Below are 23879 nucleotides of genomic sequence, written 5' to 3' on the forward strand. Positions count from 1 at the left end.
TCGTCAACGCCCCCCGTTAGTCGTCGAGGGTTCGCGATGGCTGTCGAGGGTTGGTGATTTCGAATATTACGTGAAAACGTGCCTGAGCCTCTCTCGATGTGGATTACCTTTGCTTTAGCCTGGATACCATTTAGCCGCTCCCGACGAATTTAGCCTTTTATTACCACCGGAGCCGAGTGTCGAGCTTATTGGGTGCGATACGTCGAAACGACGGAGGAGGACTCAGGGAAGTTCCCATTGCACGCGCCAATCCGCGAGGAAAATGAATTGAGAGAACCGATCGAGAGCCGCGGGCCTTTTACTGTCCCGTGCAATTTTGCCGCCTACGCATCGCTCTCTTTGCGATTTTCTCCTTCCGACAACAATTTTACCCCGAAACCCCGTACGCGGTTGTTACGTCGAGCAGCTCAACAATCGCCTGACATCGACCGAAGAAGCCCAGCGACCTGGTCAAGCTCACGGATTCACTAAACTTTTCTCTTGTCACGTTTCAGGCTCTCCCACGTGTTCCCTCCCGCACCAGTGGCCGGATTGCCAGGTGAGTGAATATCCGTTTCGACGTGAAAATCAGCATCGAAGCGACTCGATCGATTACCGAATATGTGTGTCGGGTCATTTTCATCCTACCGTACACGAGACACTTGGCAAAACTTTATCTGACGTTAATGTAAGGGTCAGGACGTTAGGCGCAAGAGGAGTGTTCGACACTTCCTTGATCCTCTGATCCAGATCCGTTAAAAGGAGACTGGAGCGTCCTCCATCACTGATTGTTATCCTAATGGGTCGATCCGAGATCTAGAATTCGGAAGGTTACGGTAGCACGGTAGTATTTTTTCAACGCTTGTTGGAACTGTATACAGAGATAAAGCTCACTTCAGCTGCATCCCTAATTGGCATAGTGGTTAGGATTCTCGGTATCTGTTGTAAAAAGAGAGGTAGAGGCACGAGATCAGGGTCGGATAAAAGAACATATACCTACCGACATGTTTACGTTCAAAAAGTTTTGTCACAGCTTAAAAACCATCATTTTTTCCTTCGTCTTAGAATAATCAGATACAAAATTATTCCAACTATTTTTCCTTATTAATTCACGTAATATTTTTACAAAAACTATTCTACTGTCTCAACTCGATTGCAATTCTCTTGGGTTGACTTTTACCTATCAATGGAAACGCGTGGATCGAATTCATGATCCAAGGCTTCGAAGTCGAGAAGAATACTCGGAGGTTAATAATATAATACCACCGAGTTAACACCTATTGGAAAAAAATGGCCGCCTGGCTGCGCCCACCGGATACTAAGGCGGTGATGTTCCAGCGGGTGGCAGACGAAGACGTCCGGCTCACGCACCGCCTCCATGATCGTCGAAACGTCTTACGCGTGCACACCGACTCTCACGGAGACCGGTGATCGAGGACGATTTGCACGTCGCGCATACTAATAACACTGGAGAACGAAATGTACCAGTTTCCGGTGGCCAAGTCTGGCTGAGACTCCGTTAAATACGAGTATATCCTGTGCCTCGTTTCAACCTTCAAGGGTTCGTGGAGGCGTAATCGGTTGCCCTGCATCTCTTCTTTTTCAAGTCTACGGATTCGGAGATCTAACTGCGTTCAGGCGAGACTGTGCGCTTTGTAAAAAAGCTCGATTGAATCGCACGGATCGGTAGTTTAACGGCAGGGGTAGGCAGGCTTCCTCATCAAGGAAGTTATCGGCAGCATAGTGTGAGTCTTGCGATCAACGTGAATTCATCGAATTCATTATCATCGAGGAATACGCGTACATTTTTCTATTGCCGAAGAAATGTTACTTGAATCGTTAATTGCAGCGTCTGTGTTTTATCGAATTTCTTGCACTGTCTTTTACGCGGATTCATTTGATTCTCGTGCAAATACGCTATAGGTGCAGAGATTCTTCGCGGTTGTTGTATGGCTGGGCGAGGAGAGAGATCGAGGGGCAAATGTTGGGGGGAATTTTATTGTAACAAGATATAAAGGTGTCATAGCGAAGCGTATATCTACTAAATCGTGTAGCAGGCGAGCGACGCTCGTACCTACACACAACCTACTACCACTTGCCTAGCGGTAGTCGGATCGCTATAAACTCCATTCATGATCTCCAACGCAGATCTGTGTACAACAAACAACGCCGCGTATACCTGCAGAAGTCGTTCTCTCCGATCCGTGGCTCATAAATTCACTCATGACGCTCGGATTTATCAACTGCACAGAGAAATTGACCGCAATAATTGTATCTTGTATCGAGTTTTCGGCATGTCGAAACGAATCTCTCCGTTTTCGTTACAAAAATATGATGATTCGGTAGCCGAGACTCGAGTCCAAATCCAAAACCGAAACGACGGTTCGCCAAAATTTTCGTCACGCAACACGAATAATATCGAGAAATTAACGGTCTTGCGCATCGCTGCAAAGTAGTGACGGCGCGTGTATGGTCCGGCGGTGCGAAGCCGCGGAGGAGTCACGGGACAGAGCGACATCAACCACCGAGAGGCATTGTTGTCGGACCGTTTTACTTTACTGCCCATAAAAGTACCGAGATTTAGACTGCAGTAGAACCGTGACGTAACGACGTATTGTTGCGGTACACTGAGCACGCTGGTGCTTTTCCCTTGCCCCCACGGGGTTTTGCCGCAAGCTACCGTCAAACGCCGTTCGCTCACTCGGTCAAGTTTAATTTCTCCGCTCGTAGGGGAGAGCTTTCGCGTGGCGTCGTTGGAGGGGGGAGGATTTTTAATTCGTAGCACGCGTGATCCTTGTAATGTAATTGTTCCTGGGGTTACGGATCGCGTTTTTTTCCTAAAACGAGGGTAAAAAGAAATTTCTTCAAATAAATAAGTGATTAAAAAACCGTCCAAGTCGACCCGAATCTTGTGATCGCCGTTCGCGCAAGGAGAGGGAATCGAGATTCTCCCCGCAGCGGTAGCGGATCTCGCGAGAAGAGAAGCTAGCCGAGAATTTGGGCGGGAGGGAAGGAGACGTTGAGATAAAGAGAGCGCGAGACGTCGTGTGATTGGGGGGGCGGAGGGGTGAGCGGCGACAGAATAGAGCGGTTGACGGGCGCGCCGACAGATCGCGCGGTCGGCGCTCATCGAGTTCGTCGGGAGTTCGCGCCGGCGGAGCTCAGTGAGCGCTCAGTACGGCTCGGCGAGGCTAAGCGAGAAGAAAGGGGCTCCCTTTCGTGTTGACGTTGGTTTGGAACCGTGCGCGCCTACAAGCCAGAGCGACCCTTCCTTCTTCGACCCTCCGACAAACTCGGGGGAAAGAATTTATCGCGCGATATAACGCGAGGGAGAAAACCTGGAGTATCAGTCAGTCACCCCGGCGCTCAGCCCTTCGGGGGGAGAAAGGACTGCGAGCCGCTTCTTCTACTACTGCTGTATTTTCGTCGGAGCCAGACGGACGGACGGTCACCGCCTGGGCCGTCTGATCGTAACGGAGCGTTTCTACTCGGCCGAACACTCGGGACCAGCTTTTGGACACCCAGTGTTCCGCTTGTAAAGGCGTTGGAGGAAAAAAAAAAGAAAAAAAAGAAGCAGCAGCAACGGCGAAAGAGGGAGAGGAAAAAAAAAGAAAAGGCGTGCGCGCGCGCGCTCCTCGGCGTTTGAGTGGATATTTAATTGCTGCACGCAGTGTCGGGGGGGTTGAGTGCGATTGTTGCATTTTTTGACTTACGGATGAGAGGAGAAAAAACGAGAAAAAAACTACGACAAGCAAAAGCATCAACGTAAATAAAGATTTACGAAAAATAATAAACCGCAACGAGACGAAGATTAAACATTTTTTTTTTTCCTCGTTATCTTTTCACCTCTGTCTCTCTCACTCTAGCTCTCACTTTCCGTACAAACTGTACACAAATAACGTTGCTAATTCTCGTTGAAACGAGAGGCAAGAAGATTGTGATGTTCGGGGTGACAGTTTTGCATAAATTACACGACACCGTGATGATTGTACGACTTCGGCTTATCGCCAGGGATCGTCGACTATCCAGTTGTTAGGGGAAAAGTACGTGCAGAGCTCGGAGTGATATTTATATATATATATATATATATATATATGTGTGTGTATATATGTAGTTTTTTCTCATCTTCTCTGCAAAATAGTACACCACAGCAGGTGTAATGTTTTTTTCCATGCCAAGTGTCTCGTTGATCCTGTGAAATGACGGACTGATTTATACGTATGCATGCACATTACATACATATATATGTGTGTGTGTACATATATATATCCATATACGTATATGTATACATGTATGCAGGGGGTAAAATTTTTCCCAAATAACCGTGCGTGATAAACAATAAGAGACGACGGAAAAAACAGACAAGTGTCTCAAAGAGCAGAGAAAACTGTTCGATACAACAACGATCGAGTCCCTTCGTTGACGATAAAATATACCGTTTATAATAATAGTAATAATAATAATAATAATAATAATACCTGCACACGATCAACATACTAAATCGCGTGTGTGTATCTTATTTCTGTTTCATCTAAAAATCTTCGCTTCGTTGGAAATTACGAATATATAATTACAACAAAACTGGACCGACTCGTCGTCGATCGCTGCTGGATGATGCAAATCTGATTACCTCCTCCCCCCCCCCCCCCCTCCGCCGCAAAAAATAAAACAAACAACAATAACCCTTCCGCATCCTTATCAACGGCCTTTTTCTAACTCGACTTCTCTTCCACGGTTCTCCTCTTTTTTTATTTTGGTCGTCGACCTTCCCACCCTCCCCACGCTCTCGCTCTACACGTCCTTCTCTCTCTCTCTCTCTCTGTCTCTCTGTCTCCCGCTCTTCTCCCCCACGGCCGCCACCCTCCACCTGTCTGCCGCGTCGTCTCTGCCCCCCCCCCCCCTTCTCCACCCCCGTCCACCCTATCCCCCCCACCGCTCCTTCTCCCCACCCCACGTCATCCGGTCAACACGCGACTGTCTCCTTTATTTACACCGCGAACTACGACGACGACGATGCTGTGCCGCAACGTGAACGGGAACGCCGACCTCCTCGCCGCCTCATCCTCGTCATCGTCATCATCATCGTGGTGAACGGTTTGACGTGAACAAAAAACAAACAAAAAAAAAAATATACCAACAAAAAAAAAAACGACGAAACATATATCTAAAAATAAAACTAAAAACCACCAATCGGGTTCGTCCCGACGTATCCGGTGTTGTGAGAAATCCGTATCACCGAAAACCCGCTGCCTGATTCATCCACGATCATTATAACCCCGGCAATAAACCGTCACCATCTGCACCATCGCCGATCACGTGGCTTGTTCGACGGCGACACTGTACGACAATGTTCACGCCGCACCCTTGTGCGGTTCCGGCGTGGGCCACCCTGGCTCCGTCACGCCGATGGGTGCAGCCGCCGGAGCGGGGAATTCCGCCGGGGTGACGACCTGGTGGAACATCATGAACAGCGGCTTCTACGAGGACAGCTCCCCGCCAGTACCGCCGACCTCCTCTCTCCTGCCGATCCAGCAACAGCAGCAGCAGCCGCAGCAGCAGCAGCAGCAGAACTCGACGCCAGGCTCTCACCCGCAGGCGACGACACCGACTTCCCCGGGCGCCCCCGCATCGGCCGGCACCGTTCCACCCCCGCCTACGGCGAGCGCGAGTTCGACGTCACCGAGCGCCTCGTCGGTCGCGAGCAACAGCGCGGCGGGTCCTCTCCACATACCGGCGAAGCGGCTGACCGCCACCCCCGGGGGCGGTTCGACCTACGGCGAGGTTCCCTGCGTCGAGCCCTCAGGGGCGGCGGGCGCGGGGGCGGGCGGCGTGATAAGGCACTCGCACTCCTCGACGGGCGGCTCTCAGGGCGGCTGGAGCTACAGCCCTCACCACCCCCAGGACCCTGCCCACTACGGGGCTTCGGGGCCCGCGGCGGACCCGCTGAACCACCACCAGGCTTACGGGGGCGCGAACCCCCCCACCTACTACAACCTGGCGGCCGACCCGAGCTCGACGACGGGATCCTCGAGGGACAGCCGAAAGGCCGCCGCCGCTCTCAGCTTCTGGTCACCGGCGGCGGCCACGGCCTCCTCGGGGGGCGCCGGCGGACCCACCCCCGCTGACTATAAGTCTTACAACTCGTCGGGGGGCGCCACCGGTGCGACTTCCTCCGCCGGCGGGGGCGGATCGACTTCCGGCTCGGCCGGCGACCCCGCCGTCTCCTGCCACCAGAGCTTCTCCCCAAGCTGGTGCAACTACTCCCCCTACTCGACGGCCAGGCATCATCATCCCGTCGACACCGCCGGTCATCACCACCCCCACTCCCAGGCCGGTATACCCTACCTCACACCCTCGGCGGCTGACGATCGGGGAAGGACCGCCGCCGCCATGGTCGCCGCCGAGGGGGCCTTTCCTCACGACGGATATGGGAGTCTCAGGAACTACGGGGCACCGGAACCGGTCACCTCCAGCCCTTATCCGCCTCCAGGTAAGCATCGATGCCGATTTCGAGCTACCCCCGCGACCTTACACTTTCGTCATTCCCGTCGTTTCGTTGATCGCGAAAAGAGTTGCTCGACGTCTGCGGAACGTCGTGTTCCACGTGTTTTGCAGCGTAATGCACGCGTGTGCGTGTACGCTTACGAACGCCGAGTGGGATCGACGCACGACGTAAAAGTATACGTGTGTGAGAGTCGTTCGTTCATTCATGCGTTCTTCGCGTTCACGCCTGTATAGACCGGTACACCTAGGTACGCGTACGTGTGCGTACGTAGGTGAAGAGAGCTCGAACGCGTTTTCCCTCGCACCCTTCTCCCTCTACCCCCCCCCCCCCCCCCCCCCGTTTCGTCCCCCTACGAACCGTGAAACGTCGCAGCGAACAACGGCCCGTGGTGAGTTTATTGGCGGCCGTAACTCGTAAACCCTGGCGCGCGCCTCCGATCAGCTGATCTGCCTCGTTCCTCGACCCGCTGGTCCGTCGTCTGCCTTCCTTTACTCCGTATACGCTGACTCTCTCTCTCTCTCTCTCTCTCTCTCTCTCTCTCTCTCTCTCTCTCTCTCTCTCTCCTTCCCTCTTTCTCTTTCTCTCTCGGAGTCGGTTCCTCTGCTCTTCATCGTTCAACGTACTCCTTTTTCACGCACGCTAATTCGTATTATCGTTAGCCAAGGCTTGTGTTCGTATTATTTATATTGCTTTCCCTTTCTCTCTCTCTTTTTCTCTCTCTATTTTTCTCTCCGGTAGTATTCAAGACCCCGTTTCGACATATCCACGATCCGATCAAAAACTTCAGTCCGATAGCAAATATTTGACCGCATGAATTCACAACGTGATTCTCTTCTCAGCCCGAATGATATACATACACGTACGATATGTTATAATTATGATTACATTTTTAATAGTTTTTTTTTTTTTTTATCCCGTATAACGTGTAGCTGCTTTAATGTTCTGGTTGTATTGTATTTACTTTCTAACGTTTACGATAGTCCTGACGAACAAACGAAAAAGAAAAAAATTTTTACGACAAAGTAATTACTGTCGATCATATGTAGGTTGGTTTTTTTATTTTTTTTTGTATTTTCTTTTCACTTACTTTTTCGTTGTTGTTGTCTAGTTTTTGTTTCTTGTCCTCGTGCCCTATTTTTTACCAATGAAACACGTGAAGCGATTATTTTATCACTCTGCAAGGATCTTGTGATGATATACGAGAGTTTTACGATCGGCTGATATCAAGATCCGTGTATTATACGATAGGACAACTGGTCGGTCGGTTAATTTATTTATTAAACTCAATCGTTGATAACTGTGGAAAAGTTATTAACTTGAACGAGGAAGGGGAGACGATTATAATCATAATTGAAAAGAAACAATAAAATCATTTAGTCGCTTGTACAGCTAAAGCGTTAAAAGAATTGATAACGTTTTACAAGTCAATTAACCAATGTTATGTTTTTATTTTTATTCTCCTCTGAGGTCTTATTTCTGTATTTAGCTATTCCAATCCCCGGTTTGCGAAATATGCCTCGAGACGTTCGTGTCGAAGATCTGTAATTTTTATTTAACTTTTTTATTTTTTTCATATTCTGTGAAGAACCGTGAACAAGATATGCGTGACTCAAAAATGATTCATTAGTGAGAAGAGAGAGAAGGAAAAAACGAAGAAGCAACATTATTAATTTTAGAAACCGGTCTTTTCCTCAGCTAACCGGCACCGTTTCACGCTCAGGTACCTACAACTCCGCGTCCTATCGATTGCTTAATCTGTTGAAAAAAAGATAGATGAAAACATAACTAAAAAAAAAAGAAAGGTCAAAATGAAAAACCGCGGTGGTTGAATAAAAAACGATCCTAAAATATAGGAAAAAAAGAAGACGATGTGAATAATTCTGGTGCATATGTTATTATAAACAATAAATATCATTGCCGAATATCGGACACCGTGATATTACTATATAATTAACGAAATTACACGCGTATAGAGGCGAAAACTTTCCATCGATTATCGCTTCGATCAACAATATTATATTCATATTTCGTGATTGCCAATATTTTACAACTCTATATGCACGTGCGTAATACGTACCTCGGAAAAAAAAAGGAAAATTAAAATCGTCTTTTTTTTTTTTTAAATCGGCGGTTAATTACAAGTAGATCTTCGCTCAAAGTCGTCAAAAATGTAACCACCGTCGTACCTCGAGGCGTACTTTTGCATCTCTTTATAGTATCGTTTCGTCGACCTGTATAAAGCCGAAAGAGATCGAGAGAGATCTTGCAAATAGTCGTTCGTGATCCGTCGGCAATAATAAAGGAAGAAGATGGAGAGGAAGAAGACTCGATCGAATTGAGAACCGATACGACGATTCACCTTGTAACAGTCGAAGAAATCTGATCGTGAGGATACGCGGACGGCTCACTTCGCGTGTAATTTTCGAGTTTACGTCATCCGTAAGCCAGTCTATACGATATAATTAAACGGTAACTTGTTATTATTGATGTTACCATTATTATTATCAATATATATCCAAAGAGCGCCGACTCTTCTTTTTCTCTCTCGCTTTCTCTACTTCTACAAATCTCTCTGTCTCTCTCTCTCTCTTACTCTTCGCCGCGATATATGGGACAAACATATCACATGCAACGCATAACGCGGCAGCCGCGCATTTCAAAGTAGCGGATGCGCGTGGAATGATACAAACGCCGGCCGACAGATGGCAGCTGTATTATCTCTCGCAGCTTTCCTCCGTTCACTTTTGCCGTTTGCTTGCAACAACTCCTCGGTATCATCTGTCCTTCTATTTCCTCACCGCTCCGAACCACAGAATTATTTCATAGAATGCAGCAAGAGCTGGAAAAAAAACAACATTGCTTTTGCTAAAAATTTCAAGCCGAAAATTTTTTTTTCAAACGCTTGTATCTGGATCAGGATTTTTTTTTTTTTTTTTTTATGTGTACTTAGGTATATAATATTACTTTTTAGAAATTCTAATCGAACAGTCTAAGAAATCGTTGTAGGTTGAATAAGAAAAATTAGGGTAAAGAAATTAGAATTTTTATTCCGTAACGCGTGTAAATAGACGAGAGGTGGATGGATCTTCTCGCAGGAACGATTTTCACGGTTTTACGTAAGTTTTCCATTTCCGGAAATGGAAAGTAGGTACCAACCAGATTACAGTAAATCAGCCTCAATAATGCGGACAATATCGACTTACCCGAAAAGCTCGAAGCTGACTCCCTCGTCACACGCGAGACTCCAACCCCTGTGTTCTACTCGCTTACCCTGCCTATCTGCTTTTTTGTTCGTATTTGTGCGGTATGTGCGTCTCTCTCTCTCTCTCTCTCTCTCTCACTTTGTTAGTGCGCCGCGCAGCTACATTTCCCTCTTTATCTTTCGGCTATCATCATGCCAGTCGAGCACTCGAGCTTCTATTCTCCTATATCTAACCAAAAGTAAATTCCCGACGTGGCGACTTGTTCTCGTCTCAAATACCTCCCCCTCCCTCCTCACCCTCATCTACCTCCTTCTCCTCCTCCTCCTTCTCCTCCCCCCCCCTCCTACTACTACCACCACACTCTCCGTTCTCATCCCCCTCCTCGCAACCCTTTTCATCCTTTTGCTCTTCTCAGTTTCATCTTGGTTTAGTTTTCCTGGCAATTTCTACACAACTCGTCGATACTTCTAGGATATTTCGTAGTCCTAGTGGAATTTATTGTACGAAGATATGGAATAAAAAAATAAAGAAATAAATAAAAAAGAAGAAAAATAGAAATTTCTAACGCTCCAGGTATGGATATGATATTTTACTTATCGCGACGGATTATTATTCTTTTCATCGTTCAATTGTTACTCACATGAATATCAATTGATAACTGATGAGTAATTAAAATTCATCATACGTAATTAACGAGTTGACACATCGATCAATTTGCAGCTTATTGTTTTCTATATTATCACATGTGTAGAGCCAGGCTTTAAAGCCTCAGGATTTCTCTGTAAAATTGCGGATTTCACGCAGCAGCAGCAGCAACAGCAACAACGATCGATTTACGTCAGAAGTTATTCCAGGCACGCTCTCATGCACGCGGTATATCTGTATATATATATATATTACAAACCAAGGCTGATACAAAACCTCGCGCGACGTACTCGATTAATAGATTTTTATTTTATTTACTTAAAAATTTTTCACTCGTAATTCCACTCTGTTTTTTCTCATCTTTTTTCATTTTCTTTTCCTTTTTCTCTCCTTTATTCAAGCATTCGAGAGTTCCGAAAACAATTATCGGGACTTTCGTGACCCATGCAATAATCGTCGAAACGAATTGCACGAATACCAAAATATTTTCACGTTACAAACGATATTGCGGTTGTCTGTAGGATTTGCTTCAGAATATATCCAGATATAACCTGGATCGTATTTTCCTTCTTTGTATCGTTGTTCGCTCTGTTCAGCTAATTAATCATTACGCGTGAAGGTATTTGCGTTGAAATGAAAGATAAAAAAAGAAACGCAAAACTTGACGAAAATGTTGAATAAGGATATAAAGACTGAGAGAGAGAGGTTTAATTTTCACGCTAATTGGTATCCGGATTTGCATACGTGCTTATCCCAAGATCAGTATAATCTTTGCCGAGCCTCACTGATTGTGAGATGTATCGATAAACAAGGAAAAATACGAGGTATGCGTTGCCTGTGCGGTATAATTTTGTATACATTTACACGTAGGAATTTGAAAGCAGTTCCAACTAATTTGCGATTCTAGATTAATTACACCACTCCAGTTTTTACTTCAAATCAAAGGCAGTGATTTTTTTGCGAAATTAATATGCGGACACCGATATTACAACTATATTATTTACGCGTTAATTGCAAGCGATGAGAGAATACACGCGTAGCTCGGAGCATATAATTATGACCTGAAACACCGAATAAGGCAACTTTGTAAAATTATTACAGGGCTCAGACACGCTGTTTCACAATTTGTAACGGATTTCATAAATTCACGTATCACAGTTCTACGTATATACCACACGGTGTCAGGGTGTGCGTGCATAAGCGATAGGACATAAAATATATCATCGAAAGCGTTGCTTAACGCTAAATATCCACTAATAACCGAGAGAAACCGCTATACGGGATATATTACTTATTTATTAATATTTATATATAGAGAAGTAAAAAAAACAAAAAAAAAAAAACAAAAAAAAAGAGCGACGAAAAAGGATGGAAAAAATATGTTGCACGGTATAAAGATATTACATACGTTCGATAATCGGTTAACGCTGCACCTGACGGCGATTCTACCGTTTCTGGTACTCGTTCGATCGGTTATAATCGCCCCCCTCGACAATTTCGTCAGGGAATCGAGCGCGCATCACGCGGAATTTAATATCCGTTAATATCATTGAAACACCTTACACACTCCGCCGCCTTTCCAAATATATGCATCACGCGGTAAGTTCGACTGGATTTCTGCCTACGCGTCTTCCTGCATCGTCGATTATTATACTAACCGTCCCGGCGTATTCCGGTCGAAATACCTTTACCGAGCCGTTCAGTAGGCCGTTGGTCCAATTATATCGTTTCCATCCCAACGTGGTCCACACGGCGCAGCATCTCCTCGGCGAGAGAGAGAGAGAGAGAGAGAGAGGGGGGGGGGGGGGGGGGGGGACTTACAGCGACACACACTCTTGGGTTATACAGGCACCGATATTACATGCATCTAGGATATACATGTACGTGTATTTATATTATACATAATAATACAAATATATACACGTAGAAATTTTGTTCGACACGGTCAGGCGGCTAATTTCACTATAAATAACGATTTACACAGAAGTGTGTAAATATGTATCTACATTACATACGCATGTATTATATATACATGTAAACGTAATGCGCGGTGGTTATAAATTTGAAATGGCTAATTACGTCCCGCGGTACGTTATACGGATGGATTATATGTGTGTATATATATATATATATATATATATATATATATACATATATCGATGAATGAGGCCGAGAATGAGACAAAATTAAGGAATACGAGGAAAAAGAGAAAGAGAAAAATCGATGAGAAAGAAAACAGAAAAAAACGAATAAAGAAAGGAACAAGAGATCGGCAAGAATCGAATAACCGTATGTTTGAAGTAAAAAATTAATTAAGTAGCGTGCAAACGAGGGAGAAAAGTAACTGAGAAATGTAAAAAAAGCAAAAACAAAAAAAAAAAAAATAGAAATACTAATATTGTAATCGTTATTTCTTGCAACCGAACGACGGAGGATCGACTTAACGGCACGCGGGACGGTCGTTAATTTATTATTAAAATTTTATTTAACTTTAATATTGGGTACGCCGAGGCCTGCATGACACACCGACCACGCCGAATCGAATAATTACGTCAAAGCAACTCTTTCCGCATATTTCGCTGTCATATTATCCCGTTGCATGCAATCCCGACTTACCTAACTGTTTTCAATATTTTTCTAATTACGCGGAATTATGCCTATACATGTATTTCACGCATCTTGTATCTATCTACATACACGCATACATACGTACGGATAATTCTGTGCCGTGGGAAATTAATTACGCAACAGAGATCCTCTTTGCCTTATTATAAGATGAAACGGAAGCCAAATATCGAGAGATCTTCTCTTCAATTTTTTAATCAAAAATTTCTCGCAAAATCTACGTTTCACTTTATGAATTTTTTTTTACCGTTTTTTTTTTGTCTTTCCATCTTCTTGCACACAGGTATTTTGTTTTTTAATTTTTTTATAGTTGCATGTAAAAATGCAATTCTATTTTTATTTTTGTTTTTTTTTCGCCAGACGGTTATTGCGCAATTAAAAATAGCAGTTTTTGAGCTATATATTTTTTCTCTACTTATTTCTTGGCATATTTCTTCTGCTGTTTTCGAACGGTTATTAAGAAAATTCTATCCATTTCCCTGATCACGGTAAAACTGTTAATTTCACATTATATATGTAGAACGATTTGTATCTATTACGGAATTTGAATAACTCGTGAGAATCACGGGCTGGGCAGTGATTAATATTCACGCATATATTTTCCTGTATTTGGACAGAGTGAGAATTGGATTTTTCGTAGATACACACTTTCCCGGTATCGACTATTTGCAATTTGTGAATCAATATTTCATCTCAGTATAATTTTGTTCGAGTATGTAAGAATAAATGAAACGATATTCATTTAGTTTTCTCGCAGAGACGATTTCATGATTCTGAAACGAATATTGGCCAATTATATCATGGAGACGAAGGAATGAAATACAAACTTATCAGCATCAATTTATGCACGCAGATACTACGTTAATTAACAACTATACTTTCCAAATATCACCTAATGTACGCGAGATGGAATATAGCTGCCATATTTATATTATCTCCTCGGTAAATAACTCCGCGGTCTATTATATTCTCAATAAGTTCAATAGCTTCACTTTTACTTTGAATGCCTCTAGCCGTGAGAGCGAACATTTTATAAGTTCTCACTTTTATCTCTCTACCTGCATCATTATACTTGGAAAGTCTATAAAATTCTTTTAACAACACTGTGGTTTTATGAAACAAAAAAATTGGATAACAGAAATGAGAAGGAAAAAAATTAAAAATAGAAAATGCCTCGAAGATATCGGTTTTATCGAAAATCTCGACTTTCTAAAAAAAATCACAAAGAAGTCGCAGCTTTACAATATCCACCCAGCACTCCAGCCCGTAACTTTCACAAAAAGTCATCAGACCCTTGTAATAGATACTACCTACACTTGATGCGGTGGATAAACGCGCCAGGGAATCGGCATGTCTTTTAATCCAATCTAACGAAGTTATCGGACGAGATATGTGAATACGGATATCTTCGTTGATTCCCTGGTCGACTAAAATATATCCAAAAATCATTCTCAACTCGACTAACTCTGGAACGGTAACGGTGGGGGTGAAAAAACAACTTCCCCCGTTAAGATAAATTTCTCGCTACGGGAGAACAGCTCAACTTTCCGACTCGAGACACCGACCAAAATTCAATTTCATTATCCGAGAGTAGACAAGTTTTTTCTACCCACGTGATTCTTTGTAAGAAAACGAAGAAGATGAGATCCTCCTACAGGGGACCCTTGACGATATGATGAAATCTACAAAATTGGATTGTTTTTTTTTTTTTTTTTTTTGCACCCCCCGTTACTGAAATAGGTAAAAAAGAAACAAAATAAAATAACGAGGTTACCGTTCCAGGGTTACCGATTCAAGTAATCGTGAATGTGTGCAAACCCACCCCTCCCCACCCCCCCCCGCAAAAGAAACCTCTATCAGGCAAACTAATTGTGTTAAGTGATGTGGGGTTCCTCCCCATCCTCGTTGTTTCCCGCAGCATCACTGGCAGGCGTCGGCGTGAGCGTCGGCGTCGGAGGAATGGGGGTCGGTTGCGGCGGTGGGAATCCCCTGGAATGGACGGGCCAAGTGACGGTGCGCAAGAAGCGCAAACCCTACTCGAAGTACCAGACGCTGGAGCTGGAGAAGGAGTTCCTGTTCAACGCTTACGTGTCGAAGCAGAAGCGGTGGGAGCTCGCCCGGAACCTGAACCTCTCCGAGCGGCAGGTCAAGATCTGGTTCCAGAACAGGCGGATGAAGAACAAGAAGAACAGCCAGCGGCAGTCCCAGCAGCAGAACAATAACAACAACAACAGCAACGCGAACAACGCGAATCACCACGGGGCCGCCGGAAGCCACCACCACCCTGGCGGCCATCCGCCTTCCGGTCACCACGTAGTTGCGCAGGCGCACCACGCGAACGGACCCGCCAAGCATCATCAGTGACCCGTGGCCTACTCCGGGGTTGTATTCGACCACCACCACCCTCACGGCCACGCCGCAGCGGCGCCCGGCGTCCACGGGGGCGTCGGCGTTCACGGCCACGGCCTGATACCGGGGGGCGGAGGGGCCCACGTCCCCGGACACGGACTCCACGGCGTTGGTCAGGCCCAGATCGGGGCCCATTCGGCATCGACCGCCGCCGCCGCGGCGGCGATACACTCGCGGAATCATCAGCTTGCTCACGCGGCTCACGCCGCTCAGCAGCACTTGCTTCATCAGACTTCCCACGGACTCGCCGCGTGAAATTCAAGCTCAAACTTTATACCGCAAAGGGTGTCTCAGGGTGTGAAGTGGTGCGCCTCCTGTATCAGGCTTAACGACGTATTATTTTTTCACCTTGGATTCACTGTTTTCAAAACGCCGAATCAACCCCAGAGAATTGATACCCCGTTAATAAATGTACTTGTCGATACGCGATTTGACCGTTTTATTTTTCTTTTTTTTTTTTATTTTTCTTTTCGTCATTTCTTCCTCACGATTCTCTATTTAATCGGCACTTTTCTGTCTACTCGCGTGACGCAGTTTTTACTATCGCGGAGAACGTTGACCATTTTTCAAACCTGCGGTAGATAATTTATATACATACATATACATATATATAATATACGTGTGTGTATATGTAATTATATATAATATATATATATACTCAGAGACAGCGGTGAATTATAGGACTGTCGATGTTATTGTGTGCAAAGTGCGCGTATGTTAATTGACAAATTGCGATATTACGTACACACGTGCATACATATATACATACATACATACATACATACATACATACATATATATGCAATAAAAATATGTATCTGTGTATATGTATAAAACGATAACGATTATATATTGTAACGATAATTTTAACGGTAATTTACTAATTATATGTATATATATATATACATATATTGTATATTATATATTGTATATATATACATATACATATATTATATAGGCGAATGTACGGATAATAATGATAATATGATTATGCTAACGGTAATGTTATATACCTACACGCGTCGCAATGTCTTGCGATTAAAAAGTTAATGGAATAGTTAGAAGATTTCAATACTGCTAATTTAATACGCCTCGCGATATGTACAAGAAAATTGTACGCTTACATATATATCGCCAACCGACTACGCGACTGTATGTGAAAAATCGAGCGTGTATTTTGGATACGCATGCGCGGATGTTGAATGTACGTGTAATAATGTGTAACATGTATATTTCTGCGTTTGCGTGTGTGCGCGTGTGTGTGTGTGCGCGCGTATAATATACGCCTCTGCGAAAATGATGTGTAAACAACTATATGTATAAATATAACAATACACCGATAATGTGCGATTGTGTTTGCGTGAATGTGTATATGTATCATACATAGGGCGAATAATGTTTTAGTGCGTGCGCGAGAGTGAGTGCGGGAAGGAGTATGAACAAAAAAAGTAAGAAAGAAAGAAAGAAAGAAAGAAAGAAAAAAAAGTTTAACAAGAATCACGAAGCAATCTGTCCAATCCGTAAATATTTGTATATGATGCATATACAATTCGTACATATATAGGAGTAGTAGTTCCTTCGGTCTCTATAATATCCTGTACGACGAGAAAGAAAAATTTATCGCATTAAGTAATTAGTGTGATTAATTAGTGTTTCTTAACCATTCTCGTGTATTATCTGTAATTAATTAGGCAACTTCCGGTCGGGCAAATCCTCCACCCACATCCCCATTTTTCTTCTTCGGCGTATATGCAGGGTCTACATGATGTACCTTGTGATCAAGGATCACGAGCCTATATTTTCGCGGCTTTTAGGGGCAAGAAAGACAGACAAGAAATAAATTCAGCCCTGCACGGCAGGTTAAACGATATTATTATTATTATTATTATTATTATTATTATTATTATTATTATTATTATTATTATTATTGTTATTGTGTAATATTACCCCAAGTACGCTTTGTTGTTGAGTTTCACGTTGCGTCGATTTACGAACGGATCTTCGAGAATGAGAAATTGACGAGCTCGTGTTTCGAACAGATTTTTGATTTTTTTTTTTTTTTATTACAACAGACGAAGATTGAAAGAACTGTTTCCAAATTAAGAAAGGACAAAAAAAAAAAATTCCCGCGCATTAGCTTTGCTTGAAAATTACCTTCGAATATCTTGCAAAATGTGATTTGATCTGATATAGACACGGAATTATTTTAAATATAATTTTGCCGCGTGCTTGTTCGTAATAATTGTCCCGGTGAATTTAAAATTCGTGTGATTTCTGGGAAAACGTCAAACCTCTGAGACTCGAGAGATCCGGACGTAAGTCGCGTGTTTGATAGATTAATGATAGTAATGATAACAAACTATTGATTGAAAATCGTAAGGACGTGCAAGCGAATGTGTGCAGAGTTGGAGAGAAATTCTTTTTTTTCTTAGTGATAATAAAGTATGGGATGAAAGAGATAAGGTGTAGAATAAAGAAACGTCAAATAAAATAATGTAAAATCAGGATTAATCGTTGGATGGAGAAGAAAAAAAAAGAAAAGAAAAAAATAAGCAACAAACAAACACGGAGATATATTATTCGTTATAGCTCCTGCTGCAGTCTCCGCGAAAAAGTAAAAAAAAAAAAGTCGTACTCATTGCCTACCAAGGATCGCAACTATCGTACCTACCTATGATTCTTATAATTATATTATGTAATAAAATTAAATGAAAGAAAAACGAGGAAAGAGAATAAGAGAAGAGACGCGAAGAAACAAAAAAAAAAAATAAAAAATTTAGACTAAATTTAACCCTATGCAAAGTCATTCTCTGATACACATAACCCCAATCATAATAGTAATAATAATAGTATGATGATAATAATAACAATAATAATAATAACAATAGTAATAGCAATAGCAATAGCGACATAGAAAACATAATGAAAAATAAAACCGATCGTTCTAAATTCGAGGTAATTAACATGACATCGAAATTTATTTTGCAGAGTTATTAGCTATTATTATATTATACAATTAACCGAAACGTCATAGCTATTTATAATTATGTACATGTATAATACAGCAACGTGCATTTAGAAATCGGCGTTTTTTTCCCCCCACGTACGTTACGTTATCAGTTACGGGTGAAATTCATTGCTCTGAAATGAAAAATTTTCATATGCGTATATTTGTTGAATTATTAAATGAACATAATTTTTATACGAAGGTATAATTTTCAAAATTAAGCGGATGGTATTTCGGTTGGTTTAACTGACAAGTAGGTAATTGATCTTTGAATTAATTACACATGACTCCTGACGAAGACGAAGGGACAAAAGAAGAGTAAATATATTAAATAAATATTTGCGAACATACGACGTGTGAAATAGATTCAATTTTTCCAATCAATTAGAATCCGCATCAATTGCCGCACCTTCGTTAAATCGGCACAGCTTAAAGACGTTGAAACGGCGTTTCTATCGGCAATTTATTTTCTTCAAGACCGCCGAGGAGCCGAGGAGAAGTAAGCACGCGTGATTATGTTCGTTCACTTGCGAGAGAAAGGGTGTGAGAGAGAACGAATAGGAGCAAGGTGGAAAGATGAGCTCTGCACTCGGTTCCTCCAGCGTAACTGTACAATTCCGTCACGGTACCGAAGTGTGTATGAATGATGTAATAACTATTATGTAATAATAATAATAATAATGATGCTAATAATAATATATCTGTAAACGCAGTTTGTTTATGATCCGAGAATTGCGAGGAAAGAAGGGGAAACAAATTTCGAGGGAAATTACAACTGTAGTAATGATAATTAGTGATTACGTTAGACAAAAAATAAAAAAAAAAACAGTCAACACTCAAATCATGCTGACCAAAATTGACGAAATAAAATTTCAACTTCGCAGGAATCGAAAATGTTTAAGAAAATTGTAAGCGTTGGTTGTTCTTCTTCTTCTTCTTATTATTATTATTATTATTATTATTATTATTATTATTACTGTCATTATTATTGTATCGCATTGTATCGGAGATTATGATTATTAAGGTTATCATTATTATTAAAAGCATTATTATTGTGAGCGTCACGTTGATATTATATTATTATTGTTTTTATTGTGTGTTGTTCTGTATAATGTATAACTCCATCACCTTATTATCATTATTATTATTATTATTCTTTTTATTATTATTATTATTACTATTATTATGAAAGTATAATCCAGTCGTAAAGAAGGGATGCGAAGAAAAAAAAAAACCCAATGCAAAGAGGATTAAAAAAAGAATATAATGTTATTAAATGTGTACATAATTAACTTGATCCGTGCTCTGTGAGACGTTTTATGATATACCGGTGTGTAGTCACCAACTCCATCACCGCAAAGACGCTTCTCCATTCTCGATGATGTATCACTTTGAAATATTATGAAAAAACACGAAGACAACATCAACGAGGCATCGGAATCCAAATCCAAATCCAAATCCAAATCCAAATCCAAGTCCTTGAACCCTCGTCACCGTCAATGTCGCAATCCTTATTGATAATGTATGTACAATAATCTAATTATTATGAGCTAATATTTCAAGCTAGACGTAGCATGTAATGTACTATACATGAATAATATTAGAACGCTATAGAAGTTACATAAAGTCCAAAGCTCGCGGGGGCAAACCCTCTAGAAATTCGAATTTACCGGTAAAAAGGAATATTAGGTATGTAATGGAACTTCGGTCAAGGCCGGGCAAATAAGAAACGTGTGCATTTTAACATCCCGCGTAATTTCGCAGCAATTTTTTTTTTTTTTTTTTTACATTATATTATTTTTCATCATTTATCGCCCAATTAATACGTACCGCGATTCGCTTACAATTAGTTAGCATTTTTGTTACACTGTATAATTCGACACCACGCAGCTGATTAGAGATGACTGATTATAGAATCCAGTGGCAAAGGGCATGAGAAAAAATCAAAACGACATTAAAAAAAAAACATTGACGGAATGAAAAAAATGTAAGAAATTTATTAGCTAGCTGCATCATCTTCCTCGTATTTTTTAAAAATGTCTAACAACTCCTGGTTAAAACCAGTCAAGTATAAAGAAATTTTCAAGAAATTAATCGTCGATTCGGTTTTCCTCTATATATTCATTCTTTTCACGAAGTGAACAATCGTACTAATTACAACAATAAAGAAACTGCAATGATACGTACTTAGTTTTTTCTGTGCCATTCTCATCTTTGAAATTTATACACAGATCTGTTGATTTGTGGTCAAGATTTCATTATTACACGATAATCGGTTTATTTCTGCAGAGAGGAAAGAGAAAATTTTAAATTAGATAAAATAACGATATTTCATGTGTGATCTCGGTTTGTTATGTTTGAAATAGAAACAAAAAAATAATAATTATTTCAGTTTTAATATTTTGATCCTTTTACTTCGTATGTTACGTATTTTCTGTTAATTTTTTATAATTAGCTTAAAATATTCAGGTACGGTATTGTTATACTGTGGTTAAACAGTTATTAATTCCTATTATACATACATATACTATACCTAATTACATACAATATCGAAGTGCAATAATAAGATATATGTATACTCGTATAATGTTGTTAAAATTAGTGCCAAAGCAAGCGCAAGCGTTGCAATATGAATCGTCGATGAATAAGATTGAATTATAAACGCGAGGAAGAAATCATTCGATTTTTAACCCAGTTATTTTTGTTTCTGCATTTTTGTAACATTCGAAATTTCTCACGCATTCGTAAATTCTGTCATTTTAATAAACCGCGGCGAGTTAAATATACTGCAAAAGGAAGTTCAAAATCGAAATGCATAAGCTTTTCAGTTATTCGTACATCGTTACTCACGATACGTTTTGCCGAAAATGCATATCCACGAAAAAAACTTGCCCAGCGTAAACATCATAATGTTAAAGAGGATAAAATTTGTGCCATAAACAAATATAAAACTGATATATCTATACAATATGAATAAAAATAAATCTGCGTAAAGATCAAACATCCATAGATTATTATTACTGCATTATTATTGTCCATAATGTTATTATCATTATTACATACTATACGTTACACGGTATATGATTACATACATATATAGAATGTACAATACCCCTGTAAATTGGCTTGATCGTGACGAGAGACATTACGATAATTATTACGATAAAATGATGAAAATTTCGTAGACATTTTACATTCGTGCATTAAGAAATTCGAGAAGTCTTAAAACTTTGGCTCATTGTCAAGCGAATCTTCCTCTTTAACCCCGTAATTTCATCTCTCCGCGAAATCAGGACACTCTTCGAGTTTCACGGCTGCTTTTTTCATTCGTCATTTTCACCGTCTACGCTGATGTTTGGAATAAAAAAAAAGAAATATTTATAGATTCCGCTTGCAGTCGTTGTTACGTATCATAGAGAGTTATTTGTATCTAAAACTAAGATAAAGCGAATACTCCAGTCTAGTACTTGATGTTGGCTTAGCTTGGTGAAAAAGAGAAGGAAAATAATTTAATCTCTCTCTCTCTCTCTCTCTCTCTCTCTCTCTCTCTCTGATCACTGCAGTACTGAATTAGGTCGGTTAAAGCGCAGTTTATACGCAACGACGCAGATATAAAGAACAATATGTCAATTAGAAAAATTAATCTGTCCATACTTCGGTATATTCACAATTTTTCGCACCGTTTTGAAAAACGAATATGAAAGTTACTGAAATTGTTAGAGTTATCGTTATTACATTAGTTCATAAATTTCATTGAACCGCTATTATTTGCAGTCAAAGACATATAATTGAGAAAGCTGGACTTGATTTGATTTCCAGTTCATTCTTCTTGATTGTGTTTTCGAAAGTCCATCTCGGATCGATACCGCGATAGTAATTTTTGTTTCTCAAATCGATTATCCGACGATTACTAAAATTGCCAGGTTGAAAATAAGAAAAAAAAAAAAAAAATCAAACGAAAAATAGAAAGTGAATAATGAAAATCGATTTTAAAAATAGAATTAAAAAAAAAACAACAGATTTAGTCACTTTGTAAATATATCGCAGGGTACATACAAAGAAGTTGTGTAGAAATCGTACTTAAATAACAAAAAAAAAATAAAATAAATAAAGAAACAACGTTACATGTATATATTTATACATATATACATAACTACGTGTAAGACATACCAATATGCTATTCAAATCAGCGCATATATATAATTAATTAAATAAATAAATAATGACGAGGTTGAGAACGCGAGTGTGACTGGAAGATTTTGAGTTTTTTTTATACGGTATAGCAGAAAATGAAAAGTACTATAATAGCTGAAAAAAAAAAAAAAAAAAAAGAACAAAAAAGAAATATACGTGTAACGCGCCTATATGTATAACCGATCCATGTTCCCCGTTAAGTAGGTATATAATAATAAAAAGATCAGTAAGATTAAAATTAATATTAAAAATATAATTGTAGCTGCCCAATTTGTGTATTATAACTGTATGTGTATCTCTGTAAATAAAGGCCTATCTTATTTACAAAATTGATCCTGCATCAACTACGAAAGTGTATGCATATAAAAAAAAAAAAAGAAAAAAAAAAAAAGAAAAGAACCACAAGAAAAAGCGAAAAATATTAAAGTAAATAATTTAACTGTACGTGTAATATTTTGTACTCGACTAATCATCGGTAGAGCCTGTTTAATTATTTCTTGTGCATTGTTAACACGTTTCGCCATAATATTGCAGCTGTCAAGAGAAAATCGACGGCGTTGCACATCGCGGCAGCAAAAGGTGAGAGAAAATCTACGATACCTAGTGTTATACTTATACACGGTGAATTATATTAATTGCGTAAATTCTCCCGAAGCCTGGTATTATTATTATACGTTTAGAAATTACGTTGGTTAAATTTTATCGCCGTATATGTTACTTTATTGTTTGAGTTGAAAAATTCTTACTCCGACGATCCGATTCCGTTTGAAAAAGTTTTTTTCTTCTTACAAAAAATACTTTACCTACTAATATATCAACTAGATACGAAATTATTGATCAATTCCTGTTTCACCTCTTAGCTGGGCACCGACAGACTTTTAACTTCCCGACTCCCGAATGCAGATACGTCATCATCGGATTATATGCGAGATTTGGAGAAATATTTGACTTGCAAATCGAAATAATTATAATAAAAAATTGAATCAATAGCTTTTCCGTTCCATGTATCGAAGATGCTACCCTTGTTGTAAAATTTTTAAGCGAGCGATTATGATTATCGAGTCCATCATCGACCCTGTAGGCTTGCAGACGGGCAACACCGGCTGCTTTCATCTCTCGTTTGGCTTAATCTGGGCGCAAACGACGCCTGACCTAAAACGTGGGAGATAAAGAGCTGGGTGGTCTGTAACAGGGCAGCAGCAGCAAACGGATATCGAAGGGCTGTCCGCCCTTTGGATGAATAAAAATTGTACGGATTTCGGCAATCAGCGTTAGAAAATTGTTTGCAAATTCGACACCAGGAAGCGAAGCA

At 40.8% G+C, this 23879-nt stretch overlaps 1 protein-coding gene across 2 annotated transcripts; it reads left to right on the forward strand.

Annotated features, from left to right (window-relative positions):
• The first annotated feature begins 4412 nt into the window (after positions 1 to 4412).
• Positions 4413 to 22413, forward strand: LOC124219418 (homeobox protein abdominal-B). 2 transcript variants are annotated; one of them, XM_046626945.2, is made up of 2 exons: positions 4413 to 6469; positions 14837 to 22413. In XM_046626945.2, exons 1-2 carry the CDS (start codon positions 5386 to 5388, stop codon positions 15319 to 15321), a joined length of 1569 nt encoding a protein of 522 aa, XP_046482901.1. In that variant the 5' UTR covers positions 4413 to 5385; the 3' UTR covers positions 15322 to 22413. The 2 variants fall into 2 exon arrangements, with proteins under 2 accessions (XP_046482901.1, XP_046482911.1); XM_046626955.2 differs by having other exon boundaries at positions 14876 to 22413.
• The last annotated feature ends 1466 nt before the right edge of the window (positions 22414 to 23879 follow it).

This window comes from Neodiprion pinetum, chromosome 1 (genome assembly GCF_021155775.2).
Source record: "Neodiprion pinetum isolate iyNeoPine1 chromosome 1, iyNeoPine1.2, whole genome shotgun sequence".
Lineage (NCBI taxonomy): Eukaryota > Metazoa > Arthropoda > Insecta > Hymenoptera > Diprionidae > Neodiprion > Neodiprion pinetum.

Coding starts and splice junctions, on each gene's coding strand:
- LOC124219418 (XM_046626945.2), top strand. CDS start 5,386: ATGGGTGCAGCCGCCGGAGCGGGGAATTCCGCCGGGGTGACGACCTGG. Junction 6,470..14,836: donor CAGCCCTTATCCGCCTCCAG/GTAAGCATCGAT, acceptor AATTGTGTTAAG/TGATGTGGGGTTCCTCCCCA.